Here is a 22,173-nt window from a genome sequence, read left to right on the forward strand (position 1 = left end):
ATGTAATAGGTCTGTAACCTTCTAAATCATCCTGGTCATAAAAGTAAAGGAAATCTTGGGAACTGTCTCAGACTGAAGGAGACTGGAAAGACATGACAACTAAATGCAATGAATAATTCTGGACTGGATCTTTTCATCATTAGGCCAATTGATGAAAGTTCAGTAAGGTCTGGGAGTTAGACAGTATTAATGTATCAATGTTAATTTCCTGATTGTGAGCATTGTATTAGGTTATGTAGGAGAATATACACTGAAGTATATACATTAAAGTATTAGGGGTGATGAGGCATTGTGTAGGTCATTTATTCTCAAGTTCAGGGAAGGGGAAAGTTCTTTGTACTATTGTAACTTTTCTGTTACACCAAATAAAAAGAAAAAAGAGAAGGAAAGAGTTAATGGAATCCCTGAGGCAGTGGAGAATGAGAGAACTAGGCAGGGCAACATCAAACACGTGGACTAAAGGATTGAATATGTCTAAGGGGAGGACATTTAATGAAGTGTAGTGCTGCAAAGAGACCAAAGAGGATCAAGACTGAGAAAAAGGTATTAAAATTATTTTCTATATTGTTAATCATGACAGCATCTTTATACACACGCAGTACAATAAATCAGCAGTTCCACTCGCAACAGTACTGGAGGTGCATGTGGATTTGAGGACCCTCTAACAACTTCTCAGTTCCCTAGGTCCTGAAGTTCAGAGGTTGGAAGCCTGCTTTCCCTACAAAGTTTTATGATTTTAAAGAGAAAATCCCAATGACATAATCATATTAGCTCTTGTCAGGAGGTCTCCCTAATTCCTACTTTTAAAAGGGTTCTTTTTAAAATTTAATGTATTCTAATGATGTAATTCGATTCTCACATTTTGGGCAAAAATATTCTGGATATGGAATTTTTATTGTGCCGAAGTATTACATGTTCATTATAGATAAACGAAAAATGTAGATAAAATAGAGACAAATTTTAAACCACCTATAATTCCATCATCCAAAAAATGATTTCTGTTAGCGTTTTACTGCCTACTTTAGACTTTAAAAATGCAAATGACATCTATAATTTTTGTTGCGATAAAGGAGGGATCCTTCCCTGTGCTATTTTGTACCTTGCACACACACGCCCCCCTCCCCCATAAAGAGCAAACACTCAGTCTCAGTCCCTAAATATACTTCAAACCACCTCATTTTTAAGGGCACTGCGAGGAATCCCATTGAACAGATGGGCGGCGATTTATGTAATCGTGTTCCTATTTGCGGACTTTCACATTGGGCTCCAAGAGATCGCACCTCAGTACTTGCCCTCGAAGCCTGGACGACTAGAGAGGATGGGAGGTTGGGGGACAGTTAGGTCGCCGGGCAAGGTTTTGAGCACGCAAAGACCGAGGAAAGAGAGTCAGAGAGGCCGCGGCCGGCAAAGAGCAAAGGGCCCAAAAAGTCGGATTTGGGAGCGACGTGAGGCAGAGGGTGGGGTGTACCCAACGGCAAGGGGCGCCAAATGGGTGGAACCCCAAATCCTTGGAACTGGAGCGATACCCCAGACCGGCGGCGGCAGCTGGAGATCCAGGCCGGAAAACTGGTGCGCCGCGGCTCCGCACCAACAGAGGGCGCTGGGTCCACAGCAGTGCGAAGGGGGCGGGTCCCAGCTGCCGGCCAGATGTGGGCAGCTGGACCACGGGAGACTTGAGCTCTACCCTAGCCACTGCAGACCGGTGGGCGAGGGGAGAGGGAAGAAGGGATGGCAGGGGGCAAAGGTGGTGGCAGAATACCCGACGTCGCTGCCCCGCAGGCTCCGGACTGCCTTGCATTGTGGGGTAGAAATGCGGGAGCCTCTTGCCCAGCGGGGGCGCCGTTTTCCGATTCCCAGAAAAGTGCGATACAGGTTGTCAGCCGCCCTGGGGCTAGCTCAGCACAACAGAGCCGGGTCCACCGGGCGGGACATTGGGCCAGGAGAGACCCACGCGATCGTCTGCGGCAGGAAAGAGACCTGGCCTTGAGGGCTTTGAACTCTTGCGTACACACACACACACACACACACACACACACACACACACACACACACACATCCTCCCTGCGCTCTTTCTGCCCTGGGTGCAGTGTGCATTCGAGGAGGGAGGAACTGAGGCAGCGCAGGACTGAGCACCGAGTAGACCCTCCTCCCCGTCTTGTCTGGACCGGAGACTTTGGGCTAGAGGGCCGCAGCCCGAAGCTCCAGTGAAGGACCCCTGGCCGGGGACTACCCCAGGGACCTCGCCGCCTGGACCTGCTGAGGTCCCCACCCCGGCCGCTTCCTGGACTCCGGAGTAATCAGCTGCTGCGCGCATGCTGTAATTGGCGGTGCAGGCCCTGCCGGGCAGAGGACCCGCGGGCGGCGCAGGGGAGGGCGAGGGGCTTAATTGCAGGGCTTCGGGTCGCAGTCTGGGATGCAGCTCCGCTTGCGGGGGGAGGGGATGGACACTTAGCTCGGCGAACCAGACCTCGGAGGAAGCCAAAAGACCTTCGGGGTCGGCAGTTCGGATCCCTTCCTCAGAAACGGGGTTTAGGGGCTTGAACCCCAGCGAGAGTGAGGGGGGAGGACCGGGACATCTCCGGAGATCTGGGGGTGGCGAGGGCAGATTCCAAACTCCCCATCCCAACCCCAGAAGCCCTGGAGCGTCTTGTCCGAGACTCCTCCCTCGTTCTGACCCTCTAGCCTCCCCTTTCTGCTGCCCCCATCACCCCCCCTTCTCGTATCCCCGGGGCGCTCCCACCCTGGGGAAGAATGTGCCCTCCTAGCGCACCCTTGCCATGGTAACGGCACACCCCCACCCCCGCGCACCGCAGCGGCCCGGCCTGGCCCGGAGGGCTGCGAGAAAAGGGGGGTGGGGTGGGCGCCTCCCAGCCCTGCGGACACACCTCAACTGCCCTGGTTGCCACAGCAACCGGAGGCGTTTGGAAGTGCGCAGCCGCGAAGTGGCAAAGGGCTCTCCACGATCCCGCACCCCTCTAATCCACCAGCAGAGGACCGTGGCTCCTGGGAAGGACTGCCACCCCCCAACTTCAAGGACAAAGTCCAGAGAGGGACCACGGGGCGTCTCAGTTTCCACGCAGGGCAAGCCTAGGGAACAAAGGCAGCCGGAGCCCCCAAAGAGCCTGGAACTTGAAAAGGGATCCCCTGCGCCAGCCCGTCCCCCTCCCCCCGCAGAGCCCGAGGGGGGCGCTGGCAGCAGGAAGCCAGGGAAGGGCCCGGAGGCGCGTAGGCCCCACAGCAGAGCGGTGATTACAGGGACCTGTCCCTCCCGCCCCGGCTCCCACTCTCATTAAGTCATTTTTTCCCCTGTTGGAAAGTCCCCGTGCCTTGAGCGCAGGATTTGGGGCGACCGCAGGCAGCTGCCGGCAACCACATGAGAAGGGGGGGTGGGAGGGGTGGAGGGAGGCCGCGACTAGGGCCTGGCCAAGCTCCAACGTGGAAGGCCCCCTGCCGGGGGCTAGCTGGGGGCTCATTAATTCGGAGGAAGGCGAGGGAGGGCCGGGATGCCCCTGACCTCATTTCTCACCCACCTGGCCCTCCTACAGCTGCCGAGGCCTCTACCTTTGCCTCTCCCTCTTTTTTCTGACCCTGGGACCTTGGGCGACAAAAAAGCAGGATGCCTGGGTTGTGATCCCCACCCCAGTCTGGCTGCCTCTCCCTGACCTTTAACCCACCACTGCCTGCTGATCTATCCACCACCTCATTCTCTCTTACTTCCCTCCCTTCTTCCCTTTGGGACCATCCAGGCTCCATGCTATTTTTTCCTCCTGCAAGGAGTTGGCCCAATGTCCCTCAAGGTGAAAGGTGTTGGGGGTGGGGATGGCTTCCTCCCCCTCTGAGTGAAGTCTGGTCCACCCTCTCTTCTTATTTCCAAATCTGAACCTTGGTCCTCTCCTAGCTCTTGGCAAGTTCTTCCTCCTATTTACTTCCACCGTCCCACTTTATTTCAGCCCATTTCCCCTATTTCCAACCAGCACATTGATTTCTGCCTCACTCGTAGCCAGAGTGCATAAACCCAGGGCCTCTTGGGCCCCATTTTCCCACCACTTATCACCTCCATATCTCCCTTTAGGGTCAACCAAATCCCATACACCCCTTTTCAAATGTGGGGTTCAGCCTTGGTCCAGACTCTAGTCAGCTTCAGGCCCAGAGAAAGGCTGGGGGTGGGCAACACCCTATTTGTTCCTTCTCCAACTTTTCCTCTCTCCCTTTACAGCTAAAGCTAGCATGTATCAGGTCACCATGATTTGACTTGACTGGGATATGTCCCCCACAGCCTGGTGTCCAGTCCCCTGTCCCACCCCATAGCCCACCCCTCCCTCTAGAGGCAGCACGCCCTGCAGTGTTACAGCTCCTACCTCATTATCCCAGCCCTCATCCTGCGTCTCTCATCTTCAGTCTCTCCTCCCCCAACTCTGTCCTCTTAAAGCCTGGAAGGCAGAGGAGGCTGAAACCACAGCTAACGCTGTAGTGGACACTGCTGGGGGCTGGGCAGGGGATGAGAGTACCCCCCCAGGCCTTCATTGCCCCTCCCTTCCCTCCTACCCTGAATGGGAGGGAGGGAGGAGGCAGCGAACCCAGCCCCCAAAGCTTTCTCCTGGGTGAACAAGAGGAAAGGAATGAAGCAGGTGTGTCTGGCTGCTCCTGCCCACCCCTCCTCCTGGGGGACTCTCACCCGCCTGCCTGTGGTACTGTCTTTAGGGGGATGGGGAGAGAAACCCTGTCCTCTCCAGAGGCAGCAGAACTGAGCATGTGAAATGTCCTGCTGCCTTAGTCATGTCTGAGAGCTGCTGGGATGCAGGAGTTGGAGGGAAGGGAGCTGAGGGCAAGCGCATGAGGGCAAGTCTCCCAGGTGGTGGGCCTGCAGGCGTGCATCACCATGAGAGCCTCCTTTCCTTCTCAGCCCTACCCAGGGGTAGGGAGACATGGGTCAGGGCCAGGGAAGTATGGAGATGCAGGTAGGCTGGCAACTGGGAAAAGGAACAAGACTTCATCCTTGGTTGGTTCATCGAGAAGGGTGCCACTCTGGGGTGAACTGAGGCAGGCACAGGACTCTCCACTGTGAGCAGCAGGAGGCCCGGATGAAGTTGGTGAAGGGTTCTTTCCCCGAGAACTTGACCCCACCTCCCTCTCCACTGCCTCCTCCTTGAGGGTCTGTTCCAGAAAAACATCAGATCTGAGAGCCAAGGAGAGTGCAATGCTGGACCCAGGCCGCCAGCTTAGCAGCGTTCTTATGGGGGTATGGAGGAGGGGCTGGTTGACCTGCCAAGGGACATCCTGAGCCGGGGATCTGGGGGCACAAGAGACCCAGGAAGGATATCCCCCCACCCCCAGCCTTACTTACATACCCCGCCTCCCCTGCCTGGACTCAAAGAGACCAGAATCCAGACAGCAAGTCTCCTGGCCCTCCCCTGCCACCCTTCTCCAGGCCGCACCTCCTAGCCCCACCTGCTCCCTGGGGCGCTGGGCTGGCTGGGTTGGGCTGGGTCTTGCCCAGGATTACTCCTCTCAGAGTACCTGCCTACGGGTGCTACTGGCCGACACTCGTCCTGGCTTGTGGCAGAGGGCTCAGGCACAAGGTGGACAGCTGGAGCTCTGGCATCCAGGGCTCCTGATCCAGCTCCTTGCCAACTTCCCCACTGCCTCCATCTAGCCCAGGCCTCATCTCTGGTTTGGAAGATGGCTGTAGTCTCCTAACTGGCCGCCTGCTGTCAACTTGTCCCCTGCCTTTCAGTTCCCCAGACAGCAAGCAGTGTGGGAATCAGACCATGACATTTGCCTGCCTAAGACCCTCTGAAGGTTCCCATTCCTCTTACATGAAATCCCTTACCTTGGCCTGGAAGGATGCATAATGTGACCATTCCCCATCCCCCACCGCCTTCCAGCAGCTCCTCTGCTGTTAATCTGTCCCTTGATTTCTTCACTCCAACCACACTGGCCTCTTTGCTGCTCCTCCTGAGATCTTTCTGTCCTCAGAGCTTTTGCATTCACATGGCCTCTGCCTGAAAAGCCCTTACCCTCAATTTGTGCATGGCTCTCCTCCTCATGCAGTCTCAGCATGAGGTCTTCCCCAACCAGTAGCTTTATCTAGAGGGGCCCCACTCCCCACAAATCACTCTACATCCAGCACTTTGCTTTATTTTCTTCACAGCACATAACATTGTCTGAAATGACCTTGTTTGTGTGTTTTCTTGTTTACTGTTCATCTTCCCCAGCCCGAATGTAAACTCCAAGAGAGCAGGTCTTGTATCTCGCATTCACATCTGTATCCCCAGCACCTCTCGTCCCCCACAGAGTGCCAGGTCACAAAGAGTGCAAAAATAAATACTTGTTAAATGATGAGGGACAGAGGCCAGTGGGGGAGGGTGTCTGAGGCCTCCGCAGAATCACTTCAGCTCAGTGATGTCCATTTCTTCTTTTTAATCCTCCTCCCCCTCCCCATCAGCTTCCATTCATTCCCTCCCCCTCCAGGGGTAGGGGTGAAGAGATAAAAGGAGGCAGGCCCAGAGGATGCCTGGCTGACACTGCCCTAGAGTGTGGGGCAACCGCCAGCCCAACGGAACTGTCTGAGCTTGGGTCAGAGACCCGGGAGGCAAACCGGTCCTGGAGGCCACAGAAGTGAGCAGGGGGTCTGAGCGGGCCTGAACTGTCCCGTGATTGCAGTCTTGACGACCTCAGAGCTGGGAGGTTCCTGTAAGATTTTGTGGTCCATCCTCCACCCCCAGGAACCAAGGCGACGCTGCCCGGACAACATCGCAAGCCGCAGAGGACCAGGCACAGGGAGGCGAGCCGTCCGCTCACTTGCACACGCTGACCCACTCGGTGATGCGGCACTCCTCGCAGACCACGAAGCAGCACCAGTGGAAGCGGCAGTGACAGCGCTCGCTGCGCGTCTGGCGTAGGATGTTGTGGCCGCGGCCGCAGCACATGCTGCCGCAGCCGTCCGGGCCCACGCTGCTCTTGTTGCACAGGCGGCCCACGGTGCCCGCCGAGTCCAGGCGCGGCTCGCGCTCGCAGAAGTCGGGCGACTTCTCGAAGTAGACCAGGTCGGCGGTGCCGGCGCGGCGCCGAGGCCCCGGAATATCCGGGGCTGGCGAGGGTGGCCCCGCGGGGCCCGGCTCCAGCTGGCCGCCGTTGCGGTTGTGCGGCCGGATGAGAGTGGCGCGGTGGAAGCGGCTACGTAGCAGTGCCCCTACAGCGCGGAACTCCGGCGTCACCTGCCAGCACGTCTTGAGCTGGCAGCTGCCTGACGTGCCGTGGCACTTGCACTTCCGCCGCATATTCTCCATCACCGCCTGCAGAGGGAGGCACGGGGAGGGGTGACGCCCGCGGCCAGCCCCACTGGCCTCCTCCCGTCGCAGACACCGGCCCTCGAGACTCTCAGAGGCTCTGGAAACCAACCCCCATTGAACGGAGGCAAAAGCTGAGGCCCCGGGTGGGTAGGTGGGTGGCACAGCTCCTAAACCAGGCGGCCAGGAGAAGAGTTCTGCCTACCTTTCTGCTGCTCTCGCAGCCACCTCCCACCCGGCCAGACCCTGGGGGAATTCCCTCCTTCCTGCTTCCCCTCCTCTCCCCCCACCCCCTGCCTTTCCCAGCAGCTGCAGGGGGGCCCTTGGGGCTCTAGGCTCTTGCTTCCTGAGGGGGGACCCCAGATCCTCAGGGAAATTCCCTCTCCTTCCAACCCGCAGGACCAGGAGCCGGGGTGTGCTGGCCCCACTACATCCCAGCCCCAAAGCCTCTGGCCTCACTCCAGGCAGTGAGCGGAGGCTGTGGGGAGGCTGAAAAAGCACCTTAACTCCTCTGGGCCCTGCAGCACTTTTCAGGGAGCCTAAGGAGAGGGGCCAGGGGCTGGGGAGACACCCCCTCCTCCCCCTCCCCCCGCCCCCTCCCATTCTCCCATTCTACTGGCTGGCGCTTATTCTGCCCAGTGCTGAGCGCCACCATTCCTCCTGGGAAACAGTGAGCACCAACAGGGACCAACGGCCCTACCTGAGCACAGAACCAAAGGGAACCCAAAGAGCCAGACCCCCAGGGCAATGAAAGCGGAGAGAGTTTCCCAGGCCTCCAAGGGAGCTAGTTACAGGAATACAACCTACCCCGCCCCTGCGCAGCTCTCAGGCTGCTCTCCTGAGCCCCCTCCCAAAGAGCACCTTCACATCATCCTCGCCAGAGACCCCAGAGGAAATCGGCCACATCCTCCTCCCCCCGCTGCCCCCCATCCAAAAAATGATCTGGGTCCCCCAAACCTGGGCAGTAGGGCCATAAGAGAGGGACCCCGTTCCTCCAAGTCTTAAAGGGCTCTGCAGCTTGTATGTGCAGCCTGTGGTGTCAGCACCACGTGGAAAGCAGCCCAGTGCCTCCCCTGGCCAACAGCTCCAGAACATCTGCTTCCCACAGGCAGCAGCCATTAATTAACCAGTTTAACAAGGAGGAGGAGGCACTGCTGGTATGGGCTAGGATAGTATCAAAGCTTGGGAAAAGAGCTGCACGGACCGGAAAGGACTGGGTGGGAGCTGGACGTGACCTGAGGGTGGCTATGCCTCAGTTTACATCACCTCTCGGTCATGATGGAAGAGCTGAATCAGCTCCAGTCTTTGTGGAAGAAGAAGGTGAACTGGCCTGGGCTGAGAAGCCAGGAGAAAGGGGAGTGAGATGGAGAAAGTGCCAGCTAGAGTGAGGGGAAGCCAGAAACAAGGCCTGAGCAGGCTGGGCAGGGCCAAGAGAAGGGACGGGGTGGAAGAGCCAGGAAAAGAGGGTGCTGAGGGCCAGAGAGGCAACTTAGTGTAGACTACACTATAGAACAAAAGGGCTCAGGGCTCAACTGCCTGGGGATGAATCCTGCCTCTGCCACTTTCTCACATGTTGCATCACCTTCGTCAAGCTTCTTAGTCTATCTGTGCCTTACTTTCCATATCTGAACATGAGGCTAATAATAGAACCCTCATGGGTAGGTGTAAGGGTGAAATAGGATGTAGTAAAATGCTCCAGGCAGTGCCTAACACAGAGTAAGCACTCAATAAATTAAATGCAGGATATTATTACTTCCCCTTCCTTTCTTTCCTCCCTCCCTCCCTTCCTTCCTTCCTTCCTCTCCTCCTCCTCTTCCTCTTCCTCTCCCTCTCCCTCTCCTTCTTCTTCTTCTCTCTCTCTCTTAAATAAATGACCTTTGAGGTAGTATGAACATTGGAGGGTGGGGAGGAGAAAGGAGGACGACAACATAACACAGTACCACAGTGGCCCCTAGGGATCTCCCTTTGCAGGAATCCCTCTTTCTGCACAGAAAGCCTGGGAGAGGAGGGGGGTCCCAGCGTAGGAAAGCACCGAATCATGGAACATTTGTGCTGGGGAGCCTTATGGATGATGCAGTTCAACCTTCTCATTTTACAGGGGGAGAGACAGACTTGCAAAGCTGGGCCTAGACTCTGAGGTCCTGACTGCAGCCCAGAGCTCTCCCCACTACTCACAGCAGGAGATGGGAGAAGCAGGCTGCTCAGTGGAAGGGGAGCTATCCCAGGGCAGGGGGTGTTTTATCCCCATATTCCCAGGCCTAGTCCAGCGCCTGGCACACAGTAGTTATCCAAAACACATCTGATGACTGAATTAGGAGGGGGCAATGAGAAAGCTGCTGAATTAGGGAGAGTGGTGTGGTCCCCAGAGGAGACAGAAGCCTGGGGGAGGGGAGGGGCCTAGGCAGAGGGGTCTGGAGCAGGCCCAGAGGGATGGGGTTCTCACCTGCCGCCCCACTCGGTTGTTGTGGAGCCTCATGCGCGCATGGATGTCTCTGTGAGGCTCCCGGGAGTCCAGAAAGTCTTTAGAGAAGCGCTCTCCGAAACCCACGTCGGGGCTGCAGCCGCCCCACTCCCAGGAGTCCTGCAGGCCTGGGCTGGCAGAAGGCAGGGCAGGGTGCTCGGGAACTCCGTGGCTCAGGCCCTTACCGCGCTGCAGCGCCTCCAGCTGCAGGCGGTGCAACTTCCGACGGAAGGCCTCCTCGTCCCCGCGCCGAGACGCGTCGCAGCCACAGGCCCTCAGCTTGCCCAGGGCGCAGGCGTTGGATACCGCGTGCACCACGCCAGCTGCCGAGATGGCGTAGGCGAAGGCACTCTCTCGGAAACCTGCGCAGAGAGACACAGGAAACAGCCTTTGAGGAGCCTCCACATCCCATCCCTCTGCCCTCCCTGCCCAACCTTCTCACCATACTGAGAGGAAGTAGAGGCCCAGTGTTGGGGGAGAATCTGGTACAAGGGCATAGATTCAAAGAGGGCCAGATATCACACCGGAAGTTCTGCACACAATGGAATGGGAGAGGTCTCTCCCACAGCCCTCCGTTTTGAACTCCTTTCCCTTGCTTCACCCTTAGCAAGTTCAGAATTGAGACTACATCTCTCCTGCTGGACAGAAAGTATCTAGTAAACATTAATTTTTTTTTTTAACCATCAGGGACTTAAGCTACTACCTCTCATGTGATATCTGCAATTTTAAGATAAGCCTGCAGAAAGAAGGCAAATTTTAACCTAAAAAATATTACCAGTGATGGAATTCAGGGCCCCAGGAGATGTTAATGGGCAGAAGGGTAAGTAAGAGGAGAAGGTGTCCTAAAGTTCCCGGCCCCAAGATTTCCTGCCTGCAGCCACCCCCTTAGGCCCATCAAAGAACAGTATCTGATGGCCACATGCGAGAGGCAAACAAAAGAGCCAGCAGAATTTCCCCTTTGCCTGTCTGGACATCCTGGAAATTCTCCTCAGAAAAGGGCATCGCCCAGCCACCAGCCACCGACCAGCTTGTGGTCGGTCGAGGTCAGCTGAAGAGGTTGTTTGAAGGATGCTGGAGGTGAGCCCACCGCCTGCTCAGGGTTAAGCACACAGTGGTGTTGAACACTGAGAAGGAACGGTTAGCTAAGGTAGATGCCTTCCCGAGATGCTTAGGGGTGCAAAGACTCCCTGATGAGCCACTCTCAGGAGTCCAGGACTTGTCTACACTGCTTTCCTCCTTGGTGTTCCCAAGCCTGAGCCATCCTCTGGGCCTGTGGCAGGGGGAGGCCTACTTGCGGAGAAGGGTCGGGCTCTGGGACCTGCAAGCTGCTTCTTCCTTATTCTGCATCTGAGAAAGGACCGGCGAGGGGCAGGTTCTGGTACCGGTCACTGACCAGCCTCTGAACCTGAGAGAGTTCAAGCAGTGGGAGAAACTAAGGGTAATAACAGCTCCCACACTAGGAGAAGAATCCACCTGTGCCATAGACACCTGTGGGGGAGCCCAGAACCCATCTGGAGGCTGATGGCTTGGTAGAGGCCAGAGATTCAGAAAAACAAAACAAAACAAAATTGGGTCCTTCTACATCAGTTCCAAAGACTGGGAGGACTTGGAGGCCTCACTGATCCCAGAGAGCCAACCAGGAGAGATGCCCGAGGCTGCAGGAGTTATGGAGCTGGACACAGCCCCAGCTCTCCCAGCAGGCCTGGCCACCTTCTGCTGAAGGACATTGGCTCTGGGGAAGACAAGCTGCTGAGTAAGAAACCCAGGTAGCCCACTTCCCAGTCCTATGGCCCTGTCTATGCATGGCACCAGGAAAGAGCAAGATGCTGGTCCAGGGGAATGTGCTGGGCCAACCCAAACACCATTTTCCAGGCTCTGTTACATTCAAGGGCAGGCCTAGAGGAATCTGGAGAAAGCCCACAGCCTACAGAGAACACCCCTACCTACCCCAGGCAGCTAAAGACACCATCCTAATGGCCTCTGGCAGCTGTCACAGCCACTGAAGGAGTGACTGGGAAGGGCTTGTGTGGTCATCCTCTGATCCAAGCGTTCAGGCCTCAGAGAAGTCCAGCCCATTGGGTCTGCCCCCCGCTCCTATTCAGGGCCCCAGTTTTGGTCCTGGCCCCGACTGTCTGGGGCAGATGCAGGCACTGTGCCATCTGGCCAGCTGGAGAGGGAGAGGGGAGGGGCCTTGGCCAGCTGGGCTGCCCGGAGCACTGGGGGTGGGGGGCTCCTTAAGACGCACAATTAGCCGCCCTGCCTTTGATCTGGGACAGGGACTGCCAGCATCTAAGTGGAGTCAGCTGCTGCTACAGGAAGAAGCCAACGGCCAGGAAGGGGCTGGGGGAGGAGGTTTGGAGGGCAGGGAAGTGTGGAAGAGAGAGGATTCCCGAGCCAGTGGGAGCTAGGAGGGGATAGAGAAGCTTGAGCCCTGCCCATTCAAGTCAAAGAGGGAGGAGAGGGGAGAGGTCTGGTCTCCATTCCGTCCGTGCAAATAATCTGTGCACAAATAAACTGTGCGTGCTCATGTGCCTGGGCTGGGGAGAGAGAGAGGGTTGTGTGCACGTGGGAACACTTAGGGGTGACACTGAATGTAGCCACATGTTTGCACAAACACGGGTAGGTGTTTGTGCGTGTGTTGTGTGCGCGCGTGCATATCAGTTCCATTTCTTGGATTACTCCTCCATTGCACCAGTTCACCTCTGGGCACACGGGAGGAAATCATGGTGGCCTTGTAGCTTGGGAGGCAGTATGCAGGGGGTTGAGGGCATTCTCTAAAGACAGCTGGCCTGCATTTGAGTCCTGGCTCTACAGCTCACATACAAGCTGTGTGACTAATGGCAAGTTAACCAACCTCTCTTAGCTTCATTTGGAAATGAAGATAATGATAGGACCTACTGCACGGGGATTGTTTGAGGATACTAAAGTACAGATAAAGTGCTTTAGAACAGTGCCAAGCACACAGCAAGTACTTAATATGTTTTGGCTAATTTATTGGGTGCCACGAGAATAATAGGACCTTAAGTAATCCTGGGATAGAATTGCCTGTGCCTCAGTCTCCCCATCTGAGTACCACCACATACCCCAAGCCTGGAGACCTAGGCATAAAACAAAGACTCCCTGAGGATAAATGTAAAAGGGAGGTGGGAGATGAAAGAGCCAGGGCCTTGGAGAGCAGAGGATGGACTCAAATTGTTGGGTTCCCCTGGGCTGGGAGCCTGGCTTACTGCAGAGCTGCAACCCCCTCTTTCCATCCATTCTCAATGGGCCTGGGCCTTAGAGAGGGCAGTACCCAAACTTCATGAGTGCTCCAGTGCCCGCTGTGTGAACCTACTCACTCCCCTCCACCAAGCCTCTCCCTGTCCTCTCATCCCCTCTCACTCCAGTGCCCAAGCCCAGCCCAAAGTAGACCCTTCCCCAAATGTCCCTCTGATCCCCGCATCCTGAGTAAGAGATGGAGGGGTTCTCTAGTCCTCACAATGAAGAGCTCCCCTGTAGCCGTTGTTTGTCCAGCATCTCACCCATCGAGGCACCAACCCTGTGGATCCTCAGAACAGAAAGCTGGGGATACCACTGCCCTCGGCACTTAGGTCATAGCTGTGCCTGGGCTGGGGGGTCCTCTCACAGCTTATTTAGGACTGTTTCTAGCCCCGCTAGAGGCCCCTCTCTCTGTGCCCCAACTCCCAGGGCCCAGCACCCTCACATCCCTCTCCTTGGTTGGGTAAAGCCCTATTGTATGTCCTGCTTCCCAGGCACCCACTCTAGGTGCTCAAGAATACTTCCGTCTCCCTCTTACGTCAGAACTCCATCCCTTCAGCCCAGCCCATCTCAGGGAAGGTGTCAGGACAATTAGATGACAGTAACAGCATTCAGATGGAAGACCTGGGGGACCACCTCCTTCTAGCAGTCTCTGAATTTTAAACATGGCAGAGTGTACCTTTAAGAGAACCCCACTGGCAGCTTGGGTCAGAAGGGGGGTGGGCATCCTGATAGTCCACGTGGGGGAAACTGGGGTCACCTGACCCCATGATGGACAATCTGTGGCTTGAAAATAAGGGAGACTGGGGGAAGGATCCAGTCCAGGGGCTGGTTACCACCAAGATGGGCCCCATGGGATTCAAATTTAGCTAGTCCTTGAGGTGATGGGCCAAGATGGACCAAAAAAATGATCCCACAAGTGTTGAGTGAGGGAGACACGGCAATGGTGGCCCCTGGAGGTGGGAGGTGGAGGGAGCGGAAATTTCTTTCCAGAAGCCCAGAGTCCCCTCCGAGGAATGAGAGGTAGAAATGAGGTGTTGCAATGTGGGGGGCGGGGGGCAGAAACCACAGAGGTAGGACGGTGTTCCGAGGCCAAAGGAAGGAGGCCAGCCTCCCTGCGGGAGCCTAGGACCCACTGTCCCATCCCCTCCCGGCGCTGGGCGCCGCCCCGCGCCGGCGTGGCAAGTCTCCCGCATCCACACCTCACCGCTCCCCACACCCGTCCCCCCAGCTCACCTCCCGCTTATTAAACTGCAGGTGAACCCGGGAGCATCTGGCACCGCGCCAGCCCCGCGGGGTTCCACCTCTCGGAACTCGCCCTGAAGCTTCAAAGCCCCCCGTGTCCTCCACCAGCCCGAACAGGCCTCACCCGGGCGAAGCAATAGGGACTCCTAAGAGTCTAGAGGGGACAGGAGGACCAGAGTGGAAAGAGGGGACACCGAGGCCGGGAAGAGGGATGAAGAGCTAGCCTCGCCTCACCCGAAGTGGCAGGGGTGAGAACCTCAATGCCTGCCCGAGACCCCAGTGAGCAGAACCTGGAACAAGCTCGGGGCCCGAGCGCTGGAAAGAGAACCGGACTTCGGGGAGCGAGTGGGCTCGGGCGCGCGGCGGCGGCGGCGAGCGCTGGCCCGGCCCGGCCGGGTCAGGAGAGATGCCGTGGCCTGTCACTTCGTGTCCGCGAGGGAGAGGGCAGCGGGGGCGGCCGGGGCGGGGCGCCGGACCTGAGTTGGGCCGGCCGACCGGCGGGGGTCGCGAGGAGCCTCTCTGGGCAGACGGCTGGAGGGGCTCAGGGACTCAGGGGCTCAGGAGCGGGAGCGCCAGCCTGGGGAGGGGAGCGCCCTTTTTGAGAGGCACGCGGCTGGGCCCGGGAGCCGTCTGCCGATGCCCGCGGGGATTAGTTCGCGGCTGCATGCCGCCACACGCGTCGGGCTGGGCTCGGCCGGGGAGAAACAGCGCCCTGGGCGCGCGGGGGCGGGAGGAGGGAAAGCGCGCGGGGGCGGGGCGGGCGGCCGGGGGCGGGGCTGGGCTGGGCTGGGGGAGGCTGGCGTGGCCCCTGACTTGGGGGCTCCGGGGATGCAAGGAGGGGTCCTGGTGGAAAGGGAAAGGCCCCTGACTCTGAGTTCTTTCTGAAGTTCGGGTACATTAGAGTCTGACTCTCCCAGAAGCCTCTGGGCCCCAAAGCCACAGGGTACAGGGGTACCCCTCCTCCTCTACTGTCACCTGAGAATTGTACAAGTCGCAAGGAGCCAGGTCCCCACACTGTCCCACTCAAGCAGCTGAGGGGAGAGAGAGATACCCAGCTAGGCCCATCCAGGAGACAGGACCCCCACCTTTCCCAAAAGACCTGAGTCAAAGTCTAAGATACCAGGGCAGGAGGTGGGTGTGAGTGGAAATGAGTGACAAAACCTTCTGTCACCTCCAGCCCAAGCCACTCAAGGGATTGTGAGGGTAGACCCTGGGTCACCCAGAAGTCCAGGGAGGGGGACAGATAGTGGGCTGCAGCTTCTCTGAGCTGTGAAGGGAAGAGGAATTGCCAGGGCCGTCAGGCCTGCTGGGCAGGAGGCAGGCACACACCCATTGCCTCTGATTTAGAGAGGATTTTCAGGGGTGGCAAGGATGACACAGAGGCTGGTGGTGTAACCCCACTGGGAAGAGCTTCTGCAGAAGTACAGTTTTACCTGCCCAGGCTTCCCTCAACTACACCATTTAGCAAAAGTCCCTGACCCCTCTTCATGTTGATTCTGGGTACTTTATCCCAGGCTTCCATTCTACATGGTGTTTACTAGGTAGAGGGTAAATTGAGGCAGGCAACAGATACGGATATTTCCTGGGCCTGAGATATGCAGCGTCAGTCTCAGGGCAGATAACCCAGGAGTTCAATTCTCAGGCGTGAAACCTGCTGCCCTCACCCCACAGAGCCCAGCCTGGAGCCACATCTACCCCATTAGTCTGACCCTCATGGACTTTCCCAGAGCAGAAAGAGGCAGGAGAGCGGCACAGCTGGCAGATGAGCACCTGGGGAGGTTGCCGGCTTGAGGGAGTGGGTTAGGGGACGGCTGGCAGATAGGTTCCAGAGTGGAAGTGCTGAGTGGGGTGGGCAGAAGGTCAAGGGTGAAGGGCAGCTACCTCTGCTGAAGATGGGACTCTCATAGGGGATCTTGTTTCGAGTCTCAAGACTAGAGCAGTTCCAGCGCTGGTCCCGGAACTGGTGCTGGCACTCATGGATGGCGATCTGGATGCCCTGGATGGCTGAGGCGGCCACGTCAGGGTGGCGCACACACACCTCCATCTGCCGCTTGCTTAGGCCTGGCAATGTCAGGCACACTGTGTTGGCGTTGAGCACGGGCTCCTGGGGGAGGCGGAGGCCCAGAATATCATTGGGTGAAGACCTGCAGGCATGTGGGGTGGGGGTGGGGGTGGGTGAGTGTTTTCGGGGGCTGGGAGGGCCCCACCTAACTATACACACTCTGTCCCAAAGGCCATAATTCCTCTGTTCCCACCCCTGCTTTTGAAGGCTGAGCCCATCAGTATACCCCTAAACATTCTCCTTTCCTCGACCTTCTCACCAACATCCCCTCCAACACGACCCACCTAGCTGCACACCCACACAGATTACGTGCAAATGCACACACGTCCGGTATGCCTGCACACACAGTATTTCATAAGTACATCCCCAGGCATAGATGCTCTCATATGCAGTGTTCTCCGGGAGACCACTCCCAAACGGCATGTTTCAGACAGTCACATTCATGCAGGCACACTTCTGCACACAATGAGGTAGACACACAGACGCAGGAACACTTACCCACACGTACACTTCATCAGACATAGTTATACACATAGACACAGACACTCACAAGTACACACACATGTTCATGTTAACATACATTGATCCATGAGCCCTCGCATTCATACACGTGTGCACACACAGACTGCTGTTTACAACACAGCTTGCTGGGCTCACTCGACCACAGACAGACGAACAGACACACACACGTACACACACACACACACACACACACACACACACACACACACATACTGAGAACCCTTCTAGCTGCAATCTCTCACTGACCCCACCTGGGCTACCCTCATTTGGCCCCCAACCCCTGTCCCCACCTGGGGGCGATCTGCAAGGTGGAGCAGGGCAGTTTGAGTTTTACTCCTGGGGTGGGGGGTGCATTCCCCCAGCACAGCAGGGACTCCAGGTTGGCACTTGCTTCTCCCTAAACACACACCTCCCCTTCTAGCAGCCCTCACTCTCCTGGGCACTGCCCTGTCTCCCTGGACTGCCCTTATTCTGTCACCAGTTCAACCCTCTCCTGTGAGAGTACTCTTTCATTGGTCACCAGCACTTTCCCGCGACACCGTCCCTCCCTCCTTCCAGGGTCCCCTGCCCCAGCAGGAGCTCAGACGCCCCTGTGGCTGAGGGTCCCAGCTCTCCAGGAGGGCGGGGCATAAGGTGAGGGCTCACCTGGGCAAGGCGGCAGCCAGCAGCAGTAGGAAGAAGAGGAGCGCGCAGAGCGCGGGCCGCGGCTGGGGCCGAGGTCGGAGCCGCAGCCAGGGGCAAGGGTGGGTGCTGCCCATCGCGCGCGGGCCGTGATGGGCCAGGAATGGGGGGCTCACAGCCCGGTGGGACCGGCGAGCCAGGGGCGACGGCGCATGATCCGCGGGGGTCGGGGCGGCTGCGACACACAGCTCCAACTCGGGTCACGGCTCCGGGAGCAGACGGTGCCCGCCTCCCCGCTCCATGGGGCAGCGCCCCCGGGCACCGCCCTCGGGGGGGTGGGGGCGGGCGGGCTCACCGGGCACCTCCTGGCACAGGGGTTCGGGGAATTTCCCGAGGGCCCCCTGAAACAACTCCCGGTGCCTCTCGAGGGTAAGGGGGGGCCCGGAGGTGCTGCGGGCGAGGGACGAGAGGCTGGGGTGCCGGGAAGCCCCCCCAGCACAGCGCGGTGAGCCTGCGCTTCCGAGGGCGTGCGAGGCGGGCGGGGGTGGGGGGGCGGCGCTGTCTGTGCCCGGCCCCACCGCTCAGTGAGTGAGTGACTGTCCCGGCTCGGGGAGCTCCGCCGCCTCCCTCCCCCCACCCCCCCCACCCCCCGCAGTGTGTCTCAGGGCTCTACCCCACGTGACGTCATGACGACGGGGCGAGGGGGGGCGGGTAGAGGCGTGTACTCGTCCCGAGGCCACTGTGTCCGCTCAGGATTCGGGGCGGGAGCAGCGGTGGGGAGGGTGGGGGCGAGGAGAGGTGTTGGGGTCTGTGCGATCAGGCACAGGGCGGTGCCAGTGAGCCGGCTCGCTGGTTTGTGTGGGAAGGTGCGTGTTACTGCGAGGTGTGTGCGCCTGGCTGAGCCGCAGCTGCTGGGGAGCCATTACCCCCCAGTATACACACCTGCAGGGGCTGGAGGGAGGGGCTGGCCCTCTGCTCGCCTCCCCCACCTCAGGAGGGACTTCCCAGGCTTGGCTGCCGAGGCAGGTGTGGGATCCTACAAAGGGGTTTGGCAGCCTCTAGATCTTGCTCTTGTTCGCTGTTTGACCTACAACAGGTGCCTCCTGGACACTGAGCCACCCGCTGCCTCTGTGAAATGCGGTTAATGAGGCCCAACCTCATCTAGTCAGTGAGCCAATGAAGGTAAAGTTACTGGGACACCAGTGAATGCTTGTCTGGGAGCAGAGCACCCCGGGGTGGCACACCCTAGGAGGAGGGATTAGAGAGCCTTTTAATCCTAAAAGTGTGTTTCAAGGTCATCTTATTAGGTCCCCTTTTATTTCACAAGAAAATACTGAAGCTCAGAGAGGGTCATGACTTACTCAAGTTCTCACAGCAAGTTAATGGAAGAGCTGGAACCAAACCCAGTGAGAGCACAGCAGCAGCGGCCCCAGCATTACGTACTGCTCGCCTGGGCCCTGCCTACAGATGCTCCAGGTCTTACCTTGGCCCTGCCAGCTTGGTCCTCTGAGAGCTCCCCAACACCAGCCTCCTGGCTCAGGCCCACTCCTCTCTGGGATCCCTTTCTGCCTTCACACCCCAGCTGAACACTGGGCTCACCTCAATATGGGATGAGTGTACTAGACTCAGGTAAGGGTCTGAGAGCCAGAGGGTTGGGGACAGAGGCTCCAGCTTCTGTTTCTGGTTCTAACCTGGGCCCTGATAGTGAAACCTACTCCCACTGTGGCCTTGACATCCTCCTCTGTAAAATGGGCACAAACCTCCCACTCTACACATACACCTCCCTCCCAACCTCACTGCCCCCTCTCTCTGAAGAGAGCCCCTCCTGGTTTAAGGATAAACTACCAGAGCCTCTGGGCTCTGAGACAAAAGGGGCCCATTCCCGGGATTGCCCATCCCTGGGCAGTTGAAGGAGAAGGGTGGGGCCTTCCTTGTCCCCAGACTGTCAGGTGATGGGGGCGGCCTGAGCAACAGCAGGCTGACGGCATACTCCCCCTCCTTTCCCCCATCTCTGCTGGCAGCCACTGCAGCTGTCGGGAATTAAGGGCTTGAGGCTGCTGGGGGTGAGGGTGGGGCAGTGGGGGGAGCAGTCTGGCTGGACAGCAGGAAAACAGCCGGGGGGGCAGGAAGCAGTCTGCGTCAGCCAGAGCCTTGTTTGACCCCAGCCACCCCCTCCCCTCCCCACTCTCCCCCACCATGCTGCAGGGACAGGGACGGCTTGGATCTAGAGTTTGGGAAGGGTATGGGGAGGGGCAGGGCAGGACCACTTTCAACCCGGGAAGGAGGCATGAGCCCAGAGTGGCAGAGGGCACCAGCAGGGACAAGCCAGGCTTGGGAATCAAATTCCCATTGGCTGTTGGGGAAGCTGAGGCCCAGAAAGGATTAGGAACAGGCCCCATGTGATAAGGGAATGAGTTCATAATTCAGGTTGCAGACCTCCTTAATCTGCATCTACTGCTCCGCATTTCCCACACGTGATGCATCGGATGTAAATATCCCCTAGGGTAGGCCATTGAGGCAAATTCTGATTCTGGGCCCGTGCAGCTGACTCAGCCTTTCCAGGGGCAAGACCCAGGGGTCTGCATTTCTAACCAAGGCCCCAAGTGATTTTCTTGAGGCCCACACCTGGGAAATGCTACTGACCTGGCTGGGTGGCTGATTTCTTTTTCCTCTGGCCTTCATGGGCTGAGGATGGTTTTTTGCTCCCCTACCCTCCGCTGTTCATGAAATACAGAAGTGTAAGGGAGAGGGAGAAGACCCTTTCTTTGAAAACTCCAGGAAGTAAACAATACCCAAGCCTTGCTTGCACTCAGGCATGGTACAGGCCTGATGTCTTGAGGGTCCGGGAGTGCCCGTCTGGAGTGCTTCACCTCAGCCCAGGGAGGTGAGGGCACAGGTAGGCACACGGCCTTGGCATGTGTGAAGATGAAGCCCAGAGTGTCTACAGCAGGATCCCCAGCGCCAGAGGACACATGCCATGGGCAAGCCCCTATCAGCAGCCCCCAGGCCCTGCCCTGGCCCCGCCCTGGGCTCTGGCCCCAGCCCCTGCAGCCACCGCCTGAGACCACAATTACAGGGGCCACTGGTTGGGGGGGAGCACCAGGGATGAAAGGCAGCGCGGAGAATGGTTCCAGCTGTGGTGGCTCTGTAGGAGGTTGCAGGGAAGGGAGGGCTAGGGAGGCGCCAGGGTGAGAACATGTGGGACCCTCACTGCCCCAGCCGAGCCCAGCCCAGCCTCAGTCCTGATGCCCTGCCAGAGAAGGTTATCTTCGTGAGGAAGAGACGGAAGGAGCCCCAGACTGATAAGGGAGCTCTTTGTCCTATTGTCCAGGCCTCAGGGACCATGGCCCCTCAGCAAGGTAAGGGCGGCTCCAGTCTCCCAAACTCCTGTATGTTAGGTCATTGAAAGGAAGCGGAAATGCTTCCTGAGCCCTCGGCCTCAGGCTGATCCTGGGCCTTCCTGCCGGCCTCCCCACCCATCTGCCTGTGTTCCAACTGTTCCTGATGTGGTCATGCACACATCTGGAGTGCCTCTGTGCTCTTCCCCCATCTCCCCAGTTCCACATTCCCCCACCACTCAGCCAGCGGGGGACCTCGATGGCTCAGACTGTGCCTGGGGCTGAGCAGCTGGGTGAGCAAGGGGGGGTTGAGGTGATGGGGCATTTCTGAGCTCTGCTTCCAGCCCCCCTCCCGGGCAGCAGTGCAAAAGGGCAGAGCCATCTCTGAGCTTAAAGAGGACCAGGATAATTGTTAAAATGGTGCCTCCTGGGCCATCACTCTCACCTTTCATAGAAGGCAGTTCCCAGACTCTTGCTGGAGTTCCCAGTCTCTACTGGTCACAGAAGATGGATGCTAACATGTGAGTGCCAGTTTAACGACTGCAAGCACTCTCACAATGTGCTATCAGGAACCTCATTTCATTCTGGGGAAACTGAGGCTCAAAGAGGTTAACTGACTTGACCCAGGTCAAGCTAGCAAACTAGGCTTTTTGCACTGTATCATGCTACTTCCACTGAATTCCTTTTAACCTGCTTGGGGTGGTGTCAGTCTCTGCCACTGCCTCTGTTTCCCTCTCTAGCATCATGGAGGAAGATATCCAGCATCACACACCCCATATCACCACCACCACTACCCCCCCCCCCGCCCCCCGCCACGGAACCTGGCAGTAGAGACAGAGGCAGGCATCCCAGCCCTAAATCTGGGTCAGCCCAGAGGTCTCAGACAGTCTGGAACCCTAGCAGCTTGACCCGAGCTCTCCGTGGGCCTCCTCACTTCCTTTCCATCCTACCCTCTCCTGCCCACAGCTCTCTGAGTTCCCCCAGATGTCCTGCAGGTCCTATCTGTGAACCCTGTTATTAGGGAAGCTGGGCTCTGTGCGCCCTCTGGTGGCCTCTGAGAAAAGTGCAGCAGACTTTTAAAAAACAGTAAGTATTGTACACAGCCAGGGAGCGCTGGCGGAAGGCAGAGCTTTGAATAAAAACCCTATCCTTACAGTGCTTCATTTTCCCACCATGTGGCCCACAATACTGGTTCCACTCCCTCCCTTGGTAACTTAGCCAAGGTTCAAGAGACTCTGAGTCCAAATTCTCCATGACACTTCCCTGAAGTATTTGACTAGAGGGAGCCAGGAGGAAGAAGGAAGGAAGGAAGGAAGGACGGGGAGGAAGGGAGGAGGGGGAGGAAGAGGAGGAAGGGGAGGAAGGAAGGAAGGGAGG

General features: G+C 57.7%; 1 protein-coding gene across 1 annotated transcript; it reads right to left on the reverse strand.

Annotated features, from left to right (window-relative positions):
* Positions 1–6,112: 6,112 nt before the first annotated feature.
* WNT10A (Wnt family member 10A) lies at positions 6,113–18,025 on the reverse strand. Its single transcript, XM_027121025.1, has 4 exons — positions 17,483–18,025; positions 16,135–16,397; positions 9,733–10,112; positions 6,113–7,295 (listed from the first exon to the last, which is right to left on the reverse strand). Exons 1-4 carry the CDS (start codon positions 17,593–17,595, stop codon positions 6,798–6,800), a joined length of 1,254 nt encoding a protein of 417 aa, XP_026976826.1. The 5' UTR covers positions 17,596–18,025; the 3' UTR covers positions 6,113–6,797.
* Positions 18,026–22,173: the final 4,148 nt, after the last annotated feature.

Source organism: Aethalodelphis obliquidens, unplaced genomic scaffold (assembly GCF_003676395.1).
Source record: "Aethalodelphis obliquidens isolate GAN/ISIS:26980383/991018 unplaced genomic scaffold, ASM367639v1 scaffold2, whole genome shotgun sequence".
Taxonomy (NCBI): domain Eukaryota; kingdom Metazoa; phylum Chordata; class Mammalia; order Artiodactyla; family Delphinidae; genus Aethalodelphis; species Aethalodelphis obliquidens.

Coding starts and splice junctions, on each gene's coding strand:
- WNT10A (XM_027121025.1), bottom strand. CDS start 17,595: ATGGGCAGCACCCACCCTTGCCCCTGGCTGCGGCTCCGACCTCGGCCC. Junction 16,398..17,482: donor CTGGCTGCCGCCTTGCCCAG/GTGAGCCCTCAC, acceptor ACATGCCTGCAG/GTCTTCACCCAATGATATTC. Junction 10,113..16,134: donor GAGTCCCATCTTCAGCAGAG/GTAGCTGCCCTT, acceptor CTCTCTGCGCAG/GTTTCCGAGAGAGTGCCTTC.